General features: G+C 48.0%; 1 protein-coding gene and 1 pseudogene across 4 annotated transcripts in view; one reads left to right on the top strand and one right to left on the bottom strand.

Annotated features, from left to right (window-relative positions):
• The window catches only part of PER1 (period circadian regulator 1), a 63,340-nt gene extending 54,698 nt beyond the window's left edge, over positions 1 to 8,642 (top strand). For all 3 annotated transcript variants that reach the window (XM_082252951.1, XM_082252952.1, XM_082252953.1), the window contains one exon: positions 8,402 to 8,642. In XM_082252951.1, the coding sequence (XP_082109077.1) occupies positions 8,402 to 8,530 (129 nt within the window). In that variant the 3' untranslated portion in view covers positions 8,531 to 8,642. The remainder of the gene's footprint in view (positions 1 to 8,401) is intronic.
• Positions 476 to 2,599, bottom strand: LOC309554699 (annotated as a pseudogene). Its single transcript has 2 exons — positions 997 to 2,599; positions 476 to 702 (listed from the first exon to the last, which is right to left on the bottom strand). The product of its transcript is annotated as an uncharacterized misc_RNA (transcript).
• Positions 8,643 to 16,719: the final 8,077 nt, after the last annotated feature.

Raw genomic sequence — 16,719 nt, forward strand, 5'->3', positions numbered from 1 at the left:
AGTGCCTTATAGGAAGAGGGGGCTAACTGGTCAGCAATTCCCTGGAGGGCATCCCTGGTGTAATTCACGAATCCCTGTTGGTTATATATGTAGTTAATCCAATCTACATTCTTGTTGACAGTTATTATGGGGGAGCAAAGACTCGAAACCAGCTTTTACCTGATCCCTTGGCTTTGAACTCATCTGGGATCCCCCTCGGGGCCCTTATGGCATCTATTTACACATGAGGATCAAAGCTTCCAGCGGGAGTTGCTCGCTTCCTCCTGTGGTTGGGTGCTGGGTCAGTGTATTTATCAGGGGTATTATACTACAAAAATCAAAAGTAAATGTAACCACTTGTGTGCTGGATGAATTGTACCAAAATGTAGTGACACCATTTGTCTTAGTGATGGCCGCCTGTTGAGTACCTGTTTTGGTGATAATCACCTGCTGAGCTTTTATCAAACTTTATAAGAAAAAAGGATATACAGCACAATCATTGTGCTGCAGCCAGAATCTTGTCTTCAGGAGATTGGGCTTTCTTGCAGTGAAAGGCGGGTATCCAGGTGCTTTTCCCTTCTAGCTTGACTGATGTAGCTGTAGTCAGCAGCACCTGGAATGGTCCTTCGTATCGGGGATCAAGTGAATTTTTTCTTGTGAATTTCTTCACTAACACCCAATCTCCTGGCTGAAGACTGTGGGTTCCTGGGTCTGTTTCTGGATCTGGAATGGAGGAAAATACTCGAGAATGGATATTAGTTAAGGCTTTAGACAAATATGTAACATAACAAGTTAACACATCAGATTGTAACTGCAACTGCTGTGGGGAGTAACAGCCAAGTCTGGGGGCTGAACCAAACAAAATTTCATAAGGTGACAGGGCATGTTTCCCCCGGGGGGTGTGCCTGACACTGAACAGGGCAATAGGCAAACTGTCTGGCCAACTCATGTTAGTCTCTTGGGCCATCTTTAACATCCTATTCTTTAGAGTCCCATTCATCCTTTCTACCTTTCCACTACTTTAAGGGTGGTATGGGGTGTGTAAAGCCAACTGAACTCCCAGTGCTGCCCAAATCTCTTTTGTTAGGGTTGCTGTGAAAGCTGGGCCCTGATCGCTCTCTATCACCTCTATCAGTAGTTTTTTTAGCCGTGGTTTTAGCTGTCATGTTTGTGACTGCGTAGGCCTCTGGCCAGCCTGAGAACATGTCCACCACCACTAGGGCGTATTCATATCGGCCGCTTTTTGGCATCTGTATGTGATCAATTTGTATCCTTTGGAACGGATATAGGGGTTTCGCCAAATGTTTCTGCGGTGTCTTTTCTGTCCTTCCCCGATTGCATTTCGCACATACTGCACATGAGGCACAGGCGTTTCTGGTTAAGGTGGTTATTCCCGGGGCCCAATAATATTTGCTGATCAGTGAATTCATTAAGTTCTTAGAGAGATGTGCAGGTCCATGTGCCCATTGGACAACTGCTGGATACATATATTTTGGTAAACAGGTTTTCCCTTTCATCAGATACAGATCTCCTTTGTATTCTGCTCCTTTGTCGATCCACTCCAGCCTTTCATCTGTGTAGGCTGCCTTTTGCATAGAGGCTAGGTATAGTCTGTCAGATGGCACATGCACTGCCAAAGGCATCTGCACTGGGGATTCACTCTGCTCTTCAGCCGCTTTTCGTTGGTTTGTTGCTGCTTGTTTAGCCGCTTTATCCGCCAAGTTGTTTCCCCTGGCCTCTTTAGAATTCAGCTTGCCATGTGCTTTAACCTTCAAGACAGCCACTTGTTCCGGTAGGAGTAATGCATCCATTAAATCTTTGATGGCAGGACCATGTTTCACCGGTGTTCCGGCCGCTGTCAAGAACCCTCTAGCTCTCCAGATGATACCAAAATCATGAGCTACTCCAAGGGCGTAACTTGAGTCTGTGTAAATGTTAGCTCTTTTGCCTTCTGTTATCTTGCACGCTGCAGTGAGGGCTTGAAGCTCTGCTTTCTGGACAGATACAGTTGGTGGTAATGCTCCTGCTTGTAGGATTTCAAATTCAGAGGTCACAGCATAACCTGTGTGGTACTTGCCTCCTTCATCTGCATATCTAGAGCCATCAACAAAAAGTGTGTAGTCAGGGTTTTCCAGAGGAATTTCACTCACTGTAGGGAGATATGAGGTTTCCAAGCCCATCATTTCAAGGCAGTCATGTGGAGTATCATAGGGGTCTCCTTCTTCACCTTCTCCTTCTCCCCCCTCGAAAAACAGCAGAAGGGTGGCCGGGTTGAGAGTGAGACACCCTTGGAGGGTCACGTTGTCAGGAAGTAGGAGGGAGATTTGCAGCCGTAGATGTCTGGCCGTGGACAGGTGTCGGAGTTGCACCTGATTTAAGATGGCAGTAATGTCATGCGGTGCCAGAAGAAGCAGGGAGTGTGCTAAGACAAGGTCTGAAGTTTTGTCTAGGAGTGCTTGGGCAGCAAAGACAGCTCTTAGACAGGAAGGACCACCCCTAGCCACGGGGTCTAAGCGGCAAGAGTAGTTCCCAATGGGTCTAGTCCATCCTCCATGTTCCTGAGCCAGGACCCCTGTGGCATGGCCATTCTTCTCCGACACAAACAGTTTGAAGAGTTTCTCATAATCTGGAAGTCCCAAAGCAGGATCTGTGGATATTGCTTGCTTCAGCAGAATAAAATCGTCCAGGGCCTCGTTTGACAGGGTAAATGGCACGGACTTGAGAGCATCATAGAGTGTTTGCATGAGGATTGATGCTTCAGGGATCCACGCCCTGCAGTAAAATATGAGTCCAAGAAAGGCATGCAGTTGTTTAGCTGCTTTTGGTTGAAGAATATTCTGGCTTGCAGCTACTCGGCCTAAAAAGGTGACAGTCTTGGAACACCACTGTATTTTCTCTTTGGAGGCCTTACAGCCTTGTTCCTCAAGGTAGCATAGTAGACTTTCTGAATTTTCTTCAGCGGGGTAGTCATCTTCACAGAGGAGAAGAGTCACTGTAGGGAGTTCCTGTTGCCAATGATCAAGGACGGAGGTTATGGCTTTGGCAAATTGGCTTGAAAATCTTGGACCATTCTGTATTTCTCTGGTTCACCTTTTGGGGTCCGTTCACTGGGAACAAAGGTGTGTTGCATTCAGAAGTACAGGGTATCAAAGCTCCATTAGTCACAAGCTTCACTCCTCCTTCGGGCGTAAAAAATGATTGAGGCCTGTAGTCCGGACAGCGAATCAGCTCCTAGCAGATTCAAGGGGCATGTAGAAGACACCACAAATCTGGCAAGCAAATCAGGAAATGTCCCCACTTGGAGTGGCTCAGTAAGGGGACAAGGTAAATTTCTTGTAGCTGCACTATCCTGTGGTAGAGGGGCATTGGCTGTGTTTCTGGGTCAGGCAGACTTGTCATTAAAGTGGCTGTTTGTGATGGGGTTAAATCATCGGGTGCCCTTGTCACCTGCGGTTGGTCGTCCCAGTCGGATGTGTCTTCATCACTAGTATATTGGACCTGTAATCCAGGGAGGATGGGAGTGTTAGAACAGGAAGAATTGGATATAGGCCTTTGTTAGGCCTTCCTGGTGTACCAAGATGGCCGTCTGCAGGAACTGTACTGGGCGGGGCAGGAAGTGAAGACATGACTGCACCAAGATGGCCGTCTGCAGGAACTGTCACAGTGGGTTGCGTTTGAGTAGGAGTGGTGTGAGGATAATGGGCGGTAGGCGGAGAGTAAGGACCCTCCCCTTTATCTCTCCAGACGCCATTATAGGGCGGGGGCTTATTGGCTTTACGATCTACTTTATGAGATACATCATGCAATTTCCAACCTTGATCGTCATCTTTCTTAGCTTCTACGATCCATCATTCCTTATGCAATTTCTTAGCCTTTCTCACACAGAATTCCTTTCTGTTCTGTTATCAGCGTACGCTGCTACTCCTACGGTTGCTCTGGCTGCAGCCTGTCAGCACGGTTTTGTTTGAACTCACAAACTTTCCCTTCTCCGGTTTTCTAATATGCTGACCCATATTTCTCTCCCCCCCCCCCCCTCTGGGCCACCCAGCTCAAATCCAAGGTCCCTCACTCTTTTCTGTTCTTCTGCCGCCGTCTCAGCTGACGGCCAGAGGGGGGCAGTACTGGCACTTAATGGGTTAACATGATTTGAAACTTTTGGCTTTGTGCCAATTTTCCAAACTCTGAATAGGGGTGGCCAGAGCTGACCAGAGGTTCCCTTCCTGCAATAGAGGATGCCCCCGAAATATCACTTAAATACTATAATCAGATAAAAAGTTAATCTAAGTTAAAACTTTTGGCTCTGTGCCAATAGGGTTCAATGGTCACTAATTGCGGTAACCCTTTCTGTCCAAAAATGAATTCTATAACTGTTAAAGGAACAAAGATATTTACAGTTGAAACCCCCCCCCCCCTCCTTGACAAGTAGCCAATTTTCAAAATTTTGCACCGGAGCTCCCTTTTACATAGGGACCCATTTGCAAAATGTAATTTCTCATTATCTATAATTCTATAAAAAATAACCTCAAAACATCCTGCCGACTATGGCAAACTATGTTTTGCCTGATAAAAAATGTTTTTATCCACTATTATTACTGTACGTTTCATTTCACAACACACACAGAACAAAACATAACATAACTCCTGTCGTCTCTCTTGTCATGTGACCTCAACAGCTGAGCTAAACCCTCAGGGGGTCCTTTAACCAGTCAACCCCCCGAGTAACCGTCCCGAAGGACGTTGCAAATATCCGCCCTCTCAGGACACACAAATGCAAACTTTCAGTCTGTAGAGACACACTTCAAACAAAACGACAGACACTGAGACATTACTCCTGCCTCCCTTAGTGTCGGGTATCCTCCTGCAGCTGAGCTAAACCCTCAGGGGGTCCTTTAACCAGTCAACCCCCCGAGTAACCGTCCCGAAGGACATTGCAAATATCCGCCCTCTCAGGACACACAAATGCAAACTTTCAGTCTGTAGAGACACACTTCAAACAAAACGACAGACACTGAGACATTACTCCTGCCTCCCTTAGTGTCGGGTATCCTCCTGCAGCTGAGCTAAACCCTCAGGGGGTCCTTTAACCAGTCAACCCCCCGAGTAACCCGTCCCGAAAGACGTACATCCACCCTAGTGTCGGGCAACCTCCTTTAGAGTCCCAATCACCCAGGATGGACTGTCTTTCAGTCTGCAGAGTCCCAATCAGCCAGGGTGGCAGACACTGAACAAACAATATACAGCCAGCAGAAATCTTACAGCAGGTTAATAAAAACAGCCCCAGGTGAGGAATAAAAGATTACCCGCCTCTGAAACGTCCTTGGAAAAGCAGCCAAGGCCCGCGTGAAGATAAGACAGAAACAAGTCGTACAGTGGTAAGGTAAAAGTACCTACCCTACTCTCAGGGGTGCGCAAGTCCTTCTTGGTCTGTCTCATCCAGTCGCCAAACCTCCTACGCGGCTTTTCGTCAGACGAACACCTGAGGGCCCCACGTTTGTGCGCCAATTGTAATGATTTGCGAACCTCAATCAGGCTCAAAATAGATTTCTGCTACTGGGTCTAATTAAATAATTGTAGTGCATGCACTAGAAGATCACACTGACACACATTGTTCAGGTAAATGATACTTCCTGTTTATTTCGAATGAACAGCGAGTTAAATAGTTAGTAGGCGGTGTCATATGTTAGTACGTCATAAGCATAATATTATCATAATACTGATTATTTGCAACTTTCTGATTAGTCATGTCCATTATAAGGTAGTCCCCTTCGAGTTTATGAATGTTATCTTTTCTTGAAGGCTCTGTGCCAAAAGCTCCATCTTTTTCTAACATTCCATTGTCGGTGGTGGGGGTATCTAGTAACGGCCACTTTGAGTAAGGAAGACAGAAAAAAGATATGTACATGTACAGAGAAATACACATAGAAAAATAGACATTTTGCTTAACCACTTGCCGACCGCCGCACGACTATCTACGGCGGCGGTCAGCCCCTCACAGGCAAAGTGACGTAGGTCTACGTCGCTTGCCTGTGAGGGTTGAGGGAGCGAGCGCGCGCCGCCGGAGGCGCGCTCCCGCTCCCGCGTGGTCACGGACCCCCCCGCGCGTGTGACCGGCGGACCCGATCGCCGCCGGCCACTCTGCGATCGGCGGGGGAGAGGGAGAAAGTCAGGCAGCTTGTGTAAACAAGCTGCCTGTCATTCTCCTCTCTGTATGAGAGATGATCACATGGATCTACTATGTAGATCCATTGATCACTCTGCATACAGTTGAAGCCACAGCCAATCACAGTTAGAATCACGCCCCTAGGGACACACACAGCCCCTCCCTCTCAAATAAAGTTAACCCTTTCACTACCAGTGTATTTTTACAGTAACAGTGCATATATATAGCACTGATTACTGTAGAAATGTCACTGGTAACCCCAAAAGTGTCAAAAATGTCAGTCAAGGGTCCGATCTGTCCGCCGCAATGTCGCAGTACCGCAAAAAAAATCGCAGATCGCCGCCATTACGCGTTAAAAAAAAAACAACAAAAATGACAAAAATCTTTCCCTTTGTTAGTAAACGCAATAACTTTTGCGCAAACCAATCAAAATACGCTTTTTGCGATTTTTTTTACCAAACATAGGTAGCATAAAACAAATTGACTGAAAATATTAAAAAATTTTGATTTTTACATTTTTTTTTGGGGGGAATTTCATATAAAAAAAAGGGAAAAATATTGCTATTTTTGCAAAATTTACGCTCTTTTTTTGTTTATAGCGCGTGATCAAAAAATCGCACAGGTGATCAAATACCGCCAAAAGAAAGCTCTGTTTGTGGGAAAAAAAGGACGCCAAATTCGTTTAGGTACAGCGTCGCACGACCGCGCAATTGTCCGTTAAAGTCATGCAGTGCCGAATCGCAAAATACCCTCTGGTCGTTTAGCAGCCAAATCCTCCGGGGCTTAAGTGGTTAATTCACAAGTGTTCATCACATTCCTTCACAGTTGCAACATTGCAGTGTTTGTGCTGTTATTCAGTTATATTCTCTCCCTGTTCCTGTCAGATAAAACACTTCAGCCCAGGGTCAGGCATAGAGGCTTCTCTCCTGCCCAAGCTCAGAGTTGATAACTGATACTTTTTCTATTTTTAACCACTTGAGCTCCGGAAGGTTTTACCCCCTTCCTGACCAGACCATTTTTTCTGATAAGGCACTACGTTAACTGACAATTGCGCAGTCTTGCGGCCCTGTAGACCAAATTAAATTTTTGGCCTTTTTTGCCACAAATAGAGCTTTCATTTGGTGGAATTCTATCACCTCTGCATTTTTTATTTATTGCGCTATAAACAAAACAAAGACTGACAGGTTTGAAAAAAATATATATATATATATATTTTTTTTACTTTTTGCTATAAAACAGATCCAATAAAAAAAAAATGTACAAATTAAAATTTCTTCATTTTAGGCCAATATGTATTCTGCTACATATTTTTGGTTTAAAAAAAAAAAAAAATACAAGTAAGCGTATATTGATTTGCGCAAAAGTTATAGCTTCTACAAACAATGGCATGTTATTTATTTTTTACTAGTATTGGCGGCCTTTAGCGATTTTACGCAGGACTGCAATAATGCGGCGGACAAATCAGACACGTGACACTTCTTGGGGACCAGTGACACTAATACAGTGATCAGTGCTAAAAAAAATATGCAGTCACTGTACTAATAACACTGGATGGGAAGGGGTTAACATTGGGGGCGATCAAAGTGTTAAATGTGTGCCTAGGTTGTGCTTACTCACTATGGGGAAGGTGCTTTGACTAGGGGAAGGCAAAGATCCTTGTTTCTTAGCAGAAACACAGGCTCAATGTCTTCCCTTCTGACTTGTTTACATAGATTGTTGTTCTGCATGTGTAATCGGTGGGTACCGGCGAACATCGAGTCCGCGGTATAATCATGGGTTGCCGGCGGCACGTGCTGTAGGTACAATTTGCATATACCAATAAGAGGTGATTTTACAGGGTAAGGCCCCTTTCACACGGACGTTCTGATCCACCTGTCATTTTTCAGGCGGACCTGATCGGATGCTCCATGCATCCCTATGGGGCAGCGGGTGTCAGCGGAGACATCTCCGCTCACACCTGCTGCTATCTAAAACGATCCTGTCTGTGAAATCTGGACGGATGGAAACCCTATTTTCCATCCGTCTGGAGGATCGGATCTGATGAGAATGGACAGGCGATCTCCCCATAGAGTGGAGACAGACCTGTCATCCGCCTGCTCAGCGGGGATCGGCGGATTGATCCCCCGCTGAGCAGAACGGACAATGTCGGGCGGTGCGCCCATGTGAAAGGGGCCTTGACATTATGAGCTTGCACAGTCTGATTTAAGAGATTTATTGGTTTCAGCTGTTTTTTAATTATAATTGTTCGTTTGTCCTCTCCAGGCCTGCACAGGTTGCTCTCCAGATCCACCTCCATATGAAGAAGACCTGGACCTCTCGATAATGATGGAAGAGGGAGGAGAGTGCACAGAGGAGGGAGAAGAGGCCAGGGCTAAAATGACGACCAGCTGAAAAGCCTCCTTACTTCTTCTGACTTGATCAGGAAACAAACCTAAGCTGCCTTATACACAATCTTGCCAGTGATTCACTCGATAGAACTGCTAGAGTGCCCACGCACTGCCGCTGGGAGAACTGCTAGAGCACCCACGCACTGCCGCTGGGAGAACTGCTAGAGCGCCCACGCACTGCCGATGGGAGAACTGCTAGAGCACCCACGCACTGCCGCTGGGAGAACTGCTAGAGCGCCCACGCACTGCCGATGGGAGAACTGCTAGAGCGCCCACGCACTGCCGATGGGAGAACTGCTAGAGCGCCCACGCACTGCCGATGGGAGAACTGCTAGAGCGCCCACGCACTGCCGATGGGAGAACTGCTAGAGCGCCCACGCACTGCCGTTGGGAGGGGGTGGAAGAGGGACCAGCTATAAGGATGACATTTCCCCTCTTCTCTGCTCTGATTCAGCCGCAGTGGATTTCCATAATCCTAGGTTTGGGTCTTTAAGAACCCCTAAGTGCTATCCTTGTGGGCTACAAAAATACGATGGCTTAACCAGGCCACCATTGTGAAGAATGAAAGGGACCGGATGAATGTTTTTTTTTTTTCCCTATATATATTTTTGTAAAGTTTTAATTTATTATCTTGTGAAAATTAGGGGAAAATAAATGCTTTACATTCTTTTGGGCTGCTGGTCAATGTGTCATTGTCCGCTGTTCGTACAGTTTTTGTAAATAAAGATATGTTGTTTTTTTATTCCTTACAAACGTGGAGTAAGTTATTGCTGCAAGCCTTTGCTCCATCTACCCTTTGTAAGGGCTACATGGGTGTCTGAGTCAGAAAGAGGTGAATCGATGCAGCCACAAGGAAGAAGCTTTTTAGGAAAAGTGGATTGCTTTTGAAGACGCATACCAGGGAGATTAAAGCCCCATACACACACGCAGATCGTCGTCATACAAATGTTCGTCTTTTCTCCCCGGGATGTCGGTGTCTGTTGAAAAGTGCAAAGACAGCACAAGGACAGCACAAGAATTTTGTCCGCAGACTTCAGCTGACTGCAGAAGTGATGTCATGTAATGGTTAACTTTCCCTGTGTTTTTTATTTTCTGAGCATGCCCAGTCTTGCAAATCTGCGGTTTGTCGGCTGATTTCTGTACTGACAGGCAAACAATCGTCCGTTCTGGTGTCCGCAGACAAAAATTTTCATGTTTGCAAGAAAGACTCTTGTCCGCAGATTGTGTGCAGACATCTGTCGGAGGCACCATACTAACACGCATACAATCGGCAGATCTTTCGTCCGCCGACGTTTGTATGACGACGATCTGCGTGTGTGTACGGGCCTTTACTAAAACTGGTGCACACAGAATCTGGCGCAGCTGTGCATTGAAACCAATCAGCTTCTAGGTTTTATTGAAAAAGCTGAAGTTTGCACTGTGATCAGCTTCTGTCTCATTGGTTTGTACAGAAGAAAAGCCATTTGGTGCAAAAATATGATAAAAATGTCATTCTCTTGGAGTCTCCCTCCCATGTTTATTCTCATGCGCTTGGTACTGCTTTACTACAAAACGATGGCATGCTGGAAGTGGGAGAGGTTATTCTGGGGTAACCTACAGATTTTTTCTTTTTGTTTGACAATGGCCAATCCTACTGTAGGTTGGCAATAAGAACCGAAGGTTAAAGATTTCCTCTGTTCCTTAAGTCCCGGTTCACACTAACGCGGCATGACTTCGGGGGCGACCTGTGAAGTCGGGGTCACCGCGACTTCGGCGCGACTTGCACGGACTTCACATAATGAATGTCTTTGCAAGTCGTTCCTGTACTACTTCGGGGCGACTACTTCGTGTCCCCCCGAAGTAGTACAGGAAACTTTTTCTAAGTCGGAGCGACTTGAGTCGCTCCTCTTAGAACGGTTCCCGTAGCACACAATGGACCGCGACTTGTCCGGCGGCCAAGTCGCCGGACAAGTCGCGGTAGTGTGAGAGCCGGTTCACACTGGGGCGACCTGATCGCCTGACAGGTCGCCGTAGGTCGCCTGCCATAGAGAAGCTGTGGAACCGTTCTAATAGGAGCGACACAAGTCGCTCCGACTTAGAAAAAGGGTCCGGAGCTTCTTTGGGGCGACCCGGAGCGACCTGCATAGACTTCAATGTTATGAAGTCCGTGCCGGCCGCTCCGACGTGTGAGGTCGCCCCGGCAAGTCGGATCGCTCTAATGTGAACCGGCTCTAAGAGCCGGTTCACACTCATGCGGCTGCGGCGTTCGCATGTAATATCGGAGCGCACTGCTCCTTCATTACATGCGATCGGCTGTGCGGTGCGAGTTTAGCCATACACTTTGTATGTCAAATTCTCACTGCACCCGCAGCAAACACGCACAGGACCCTTTTTTGCAGCCCCATCAGGATCGGATCGCACAGCGGTTCACACTTGTGCGATCCGATCCTGTGCGAACTGCAAGATCGCACTGCGATATGCGATCAAATTGGGGGTGTCGTTAAGATTACATTGACACCCCCAGCGTATCGCATATGGCAGTGTGAACTGCCGGGGGTGCGTTTACGATGCGGGAACAGGCTGCGAATTCGCAGCCTTCCCGCATCGCATAAGTGTGAACCGGGGCTAAATGGGGTCTAACTGACTTCTTGAAAGTGATTTTTCAATCAGTACAAAAATGCTATTTCTCATCTGTTGAGGAACACAGTGTCTTTGTTTTTTCCAAAACATTTTATTCATTTTCTGAAATGTTTCTTTACAAAAACAAACAAATAAATTAAACATTAAGTGACGGTTCACACTTCTGCGATGCGGGAACGCTGCGAATATGCAACGTGTTCTCGCATCGCATCCACACATCTGGCAGTTCACACTGCCATATGCGATACGCAGGGGGTGTCAATTAAATGTTAACGACACCCCCAGTTGCGAGCGCATATCGCAGTGCGATGTGCAAGTTCGCACAGAATCGGATCGCACAAGTGTGAACCACTGTGCAATCCGATTCTACTGCGGCTCAAAAAAAGCCTCATGTGCGTGTTTGGTGCGGATACAGTGCGAACTCAGCCATACAAAGTGTATGGCTGAACTCTCATCCGCACATCAGGTCGCATGTAATTAGGAGCAGTGCGCTCCGAATTACATGCGATCTCCGCAAACGCAGAAGTGTGAACCGGCACTTAGTGCCGGTTCACATTTGTGCGATGCGGGAACGCTGTGAATATGCAGCGTGTTCCCGCATCACATCCGCAACCCTGGCAGTTCACACTGCCATATGCGATACGCAGGGGGTGTCAATTAAATGTTAACGACACCCCCAGATGCGATCGCATATCGCAGTGCGATCTGCAAGTTCGCACAGAATCGGATTGCACTAGTGTGAACCACCATGCGAACCGATTCTGCTGCGGACCAAAAAAAGGGTCCTGTGCGAGTTAGATGCGATTGCGGTGCGAGTTCAGCCATACAAACTGAAATTTGCACCGCACAGACATCGCATGTAATTTAAGGTGCAGTGCGCTCCGAATTACATGCGATCTCTGTGATCGCACAAATGTGAACCAGCACGAAAAAAGAAAAGGAAGAGTCCAATATTTAATAACCTCAATTATCTCGATCTTTTCCTAATTCTTTCTCTAGATCACCAAACCAACTCTGACCCCTACATTCCTGTATACTTCATTCATTCTTAATTTGTCACCCCCGCCACCACTCTCTTAGGCCTGGTTCACACCTATGCAGGTTGCAGTTTGCTTATTCTGGGTGCATTTTGCATTTTTCAATACATGTTTCCATTAACTACCTAACGACTGCAGCAGGCAGCTCCTCCTGCGCGAACCGACGTAACTGTACGTTAGTCGCGCACCTGCAGCTAGGGGGTAAGCGCTCGTCGCCGGCGGCACGCTCCCGCCCCCACTCGGCAGCCGGTACTCCGATGCACGGGGCAGGCGGCTCCGATTGCCGTCTGACACCCACGATCGCTCCCCGCTGAGAGAGAGAGAGAAGGACAGTTATCTGTTGTAAACACAGCTGACCATTCTTCTCTCTGGAATGATCATAGAGTGCCTGTGATCCTTTCTATGTGGGATCACAGGTCTCTATGGTCATTCCATAAGCCCCGTCCCCATACAGTTAGAAACACGCCCCTAGGTACACATTTAACCCCTTAATCACCCACAGTGTTAACCCCTTCCCTGCCAGTGTCATTATTACAGTAACAGTGTATATGTTTAGCACTGATTACTGTAGTAATGTCACTGGTCCCCCCAAAAGTGTCAAAAATGTTAGTCGGGGGTCCGATCTGTCTGCCGCAATGTTGCAGTCCCGCTAAAAATCGCAGATCGCCGCCATTAGTAGTAAAAAAAAAACAATAAAAACTACTGTACATAAATTTTTCCCCTAGTTAGTAGGCGCGATAACTTTTGCGCAAACCAATCAAAATACGCTTATTTTATTTTTTTTTACCAAAAATATGTAGCAGACAACAAACTGGCCTAAAATGTTAAATTTAGATTTCTAAATTTTATTTCTCTTACGTCCTCTGACAGTTGCCGTCCACTTATACAATCTGCACGTCTGGGTATTGGCCTTCTCCACAGGAGTAAGCTAGGCAGAAGATTTTGTTAGAATATTCACAAAAACTTTGTATAGACACACCTACAGTGGGCTGTCCCTCTGGTCCAATACCCCCAGCTAGCTTCATTCCCAATTCAGTTTGCTGCTGCCTAGCTTAGGAGTAGGCTGGCTTTTCCCTGGCTGGGGCTGCAGTCTCAGCCTTTTTTCTTATTTTTTCTCTTTAGAAAAATATTTTTTCTTTTAAAAGATAGCTTTTTATTTGTTCCTGCGCTTAGTTAGTCGGACTTCGGAAGACTACAGCGTTTGCGGAGCTGGGAATCGCACTGGTTATTCTAGAGCCTTACGGAATCCCAGCCTGCCATCGAGCGTTAGTAGGTTATTGGTACACCCAGGCCTCGCAAACGTCTATGTCCCTGACCTCATGGTCGAGCCTGCGAAGTTGCTATCTTCGCCGGGATGTCTCAACTGCGGTAAGCCCGCGTGTTGCTAGCGTCCCCTTCGGCTGACGGCACCACCACTCAGAGTGGGAGGCTTCCTGTCACAGAGCGGTACCCACCTTTTCGCTTGACCGGTGAGTACCATGCTACCCCTCTGTCTCTGGCATTGTCTGTCGGGGTGTGTATGTGGGCCCTCTGTTTTATGGGGATGGCAGTTCGGTATGGGTTCTGTAATGTCCCCCTCACGTCTGTAGGTGCGGTCCCTGTGTGTCCCTTCCCAGTCCCTGCGGGGGCGCTGTGGCGGTTCCACCGCTGTATGGGGGGTCGCGGGGGTCTCCTATGTCACTGAGGTGCTTGTGCAACTGTTTGGGGAACAGTACATGGTGTGTGGGGGCCGCAATCGGCGCAAAACCGCGCGGCTGTCATTTTAGGTGTGGGCAGGCTGTTTGGCCTCATTGTGAGGGCAGCAGCCATTTTCTACTATGCTGTTGGCACCGATCAGGCGCCATCTTTAGTGTGGGCAAAATGTCCTTATGTGGACAGCGGCCATTTTCCCAGAGCTTTTCCCATAGACTTGTATTGGCAACCATTTTTTTGTGGCTCAGGGCTGTGTCTGCCTCTAGAAGCGTGAGATCACTTCCTCTTTCTTCACATGCAAATCGATTCAGCAGCGTGGCAAGTATAGCACACTGTGGGGGGCTTTTATTGTGTTTCCTGGCCTGCATTCCTGCTAGCATTCATTTTTTTGCAGTTTCCTGTAGCACGGGACCTGCTCTCCATTTGCGGTGGGGACCGCGGAAATCGCTGATTTAAAGGGCCAGCGTCATTTACATTGAAATTGCTATTATGGAGTCCCAGGATAGCAAATTCCCCCCAGATCTGGTAGAGGGTTCAGGTACTCCTGAATCCCCTGCTATAGTCTTACTTACTGCTGCACTTGTGACTTTAGCGTCAAAAGTGGATTTGTTAAATGTCTGACCGGGCTTCTAAGAAAAGGCCCATGCCCTCTCAGTCTTCTGAATCAGAGCCAGATTTGGTTGCCACCGACAACGTACCCCCTGATGGGTCTCAGTCCTCTTAGTCGGATGGGGAGGAGGGAGATTACTCCTCCGGAGCAGCACGGGACCGCGCTGCGGTGTCCGGGCTTATTAGCTCTGTTAAGGATACTTAAAATTTGGATGATGAGCCCCACCTGTCGGGTAAGCGGTTTTCCTTTGGGACCCGAAAAGCCCAAAAATCGGGTCAGGTTTTTTCCTTGTCCCGAAGAGTTTCACTAAACCGTGAATGAACAATGGCGCCGTGTAAAACATAATTTTGTGGTGCCAAAGAGATTTCAGTACCGTTATCCCTTTGCGGATCCGGTGGATTCTTGCTGGACTGCGGCTCCTAAGGTGGACCGCACTGTGTCCAGGTTACATAAAGCCACTTTAATGCCCGTGGAGGATTTTCCGGGGTTTAAAGACCCGGCGGATATTCGGGTGGAAACCCTTTCCCGCCACATCTATCTGGTTGCGAGTTCCTTGCTGAAACCCGTGTTCGCTTCAGTAATGGTCTCTCAGACTGTTGTGGAGTGGGCCAAGGCGCTTAAGCGCATGCTAATTGCTGACTCCGCCTCTCCTGCTGCTCTGGAGATGGTGGATCAAATGGGCCAGGCCGTTCTGTACCTGTGGAATGCGGCCTTAAATGAGGGCCATTTAGTCGCACAACTTTCAGCAGTCGCAGTTGCGATTCGTCACATCGTTTGTTTCAAAAGCTGGTCGGCCGACCAGTCTTCCAAGAAGAGTGTCTGTCATCCCTTATGCGGGGAGCCGTCTTGGAGACTCTCTGGATAAACTTGTCAAGGGGCTCACTGGGGGGCAAGAGCACTGTTTTGCCCCAGGTCCCAGAGGACAATCATCCCATGGCAAGCGGGGTCCCTCCTTTAAACCTAACCAGGGGTCCTTTCATGCCTTCAAGGCACATGACAACGGTAAGTCCTTCAAGGCCTCTAGTGGCCAGAAGAAGCCTTGGGCGGGCAAGTCAAAAGCCGCCCACACTGGCACGGCAGCTCAGTCCGCCTCGTCCTGAAGGGGCGCCCTCACCTGTTTCTGGGGTGGGGGGACGTCTGAGTTTGTTTTCCCGAGCCTTGGCTGTCCATGATTCAGGACAGGTGGGTTCAAAAACGAATTTGTTCAGGGTTCAAGATCGAGTTTCGGTCTCGCCCCGCAGACAGGTTCTTCCCCTCAAATCTTCATTTCTCTAGCGCTCATCGACAGACGTAGTCCTCGTGATACACCACCTTCGGGTTATGTTACCTCCGCAGGAGCAGGACTAGACAGGAAATTAAAAAGCTCTGGCCACACCCTAGGGGCAGTCCCAGAGGGTATATCCTCTCTCTCTCTGCCTCAGCAAATCAGTTATTTTCTGTCTAGTTAGGAGTAAGGACCTAGATACCTTGCTGGGATCTTAGGTCCTGGCAAGATTTTTTTCTTAAAGATTTTTTAGACAGCTTTTTTCTCCAGTGTTCCTGTGAGATCTTCAAGCAAGAAAGCTGAACTGGGCGACGGGCTGGATGTTGAGATCCGGTGGTCACCCCAGTTCAGCCTACGAGCGCGTGCAGGCCATAGCTCCGCGCTGGGTCGGCCGCGACAAAGTCCCATTAAAGGACTGTCCACGCGAGTTAAACGTCTCGCCGAAACGCCAAAGACCATGAGTCACGGCGTCCGTATCGGTCGACAGCCCTCCCGCCCCGGTGGAGAGGGGTACTGTCAGGAGTTGGTGCCCGCCTGGTTCCGGTATGGTGAGTAGTATGTTCCCCCTTTCCCCCTGACGGGTTTTGTGGTGAACGCGGGCCCCTCTCTGTATGGTAAGAAAGAGTCCTTTCTATCCTATAACATGTCACAAATCCTCCTACTTTGAGTGTGATTTATGTGTGCAAAAGCCAGGAGGCTTGGCTTGGGAGCTAACAATCTATTGTATACATGTTTTAAAGATGTAATCTGTGGCATTCTGGGAATCTTATGGGTTAAGTATAAGCTACCTACCAGTCAGAAGCCACGGACATGTAGACTGCCTTCCAAATCAGATCTCCAGCTAATAGCAGGCCTCCCGAACGGCCACGCGGTCCGCCAGGGCCGGTACCGCCAACCACGCCATATCCCCATGCAGAGAGAGTGTTGTGTGCCCTGCAGCACACCGCTATTCAGTTTAGGCCGCCGCCATT

Source organism: Pelophylax lessonae, assembly GCF_965119305.1.
Source record: "Pelophylax lessonae genome assembly, chromosome: 4".
Taxonomy (NCBI): Eukaryota; Metazoa; Chordata; class Amphibia; order Anura; family Ranidae; genus Pelophylax; species Pelophylax lessonae.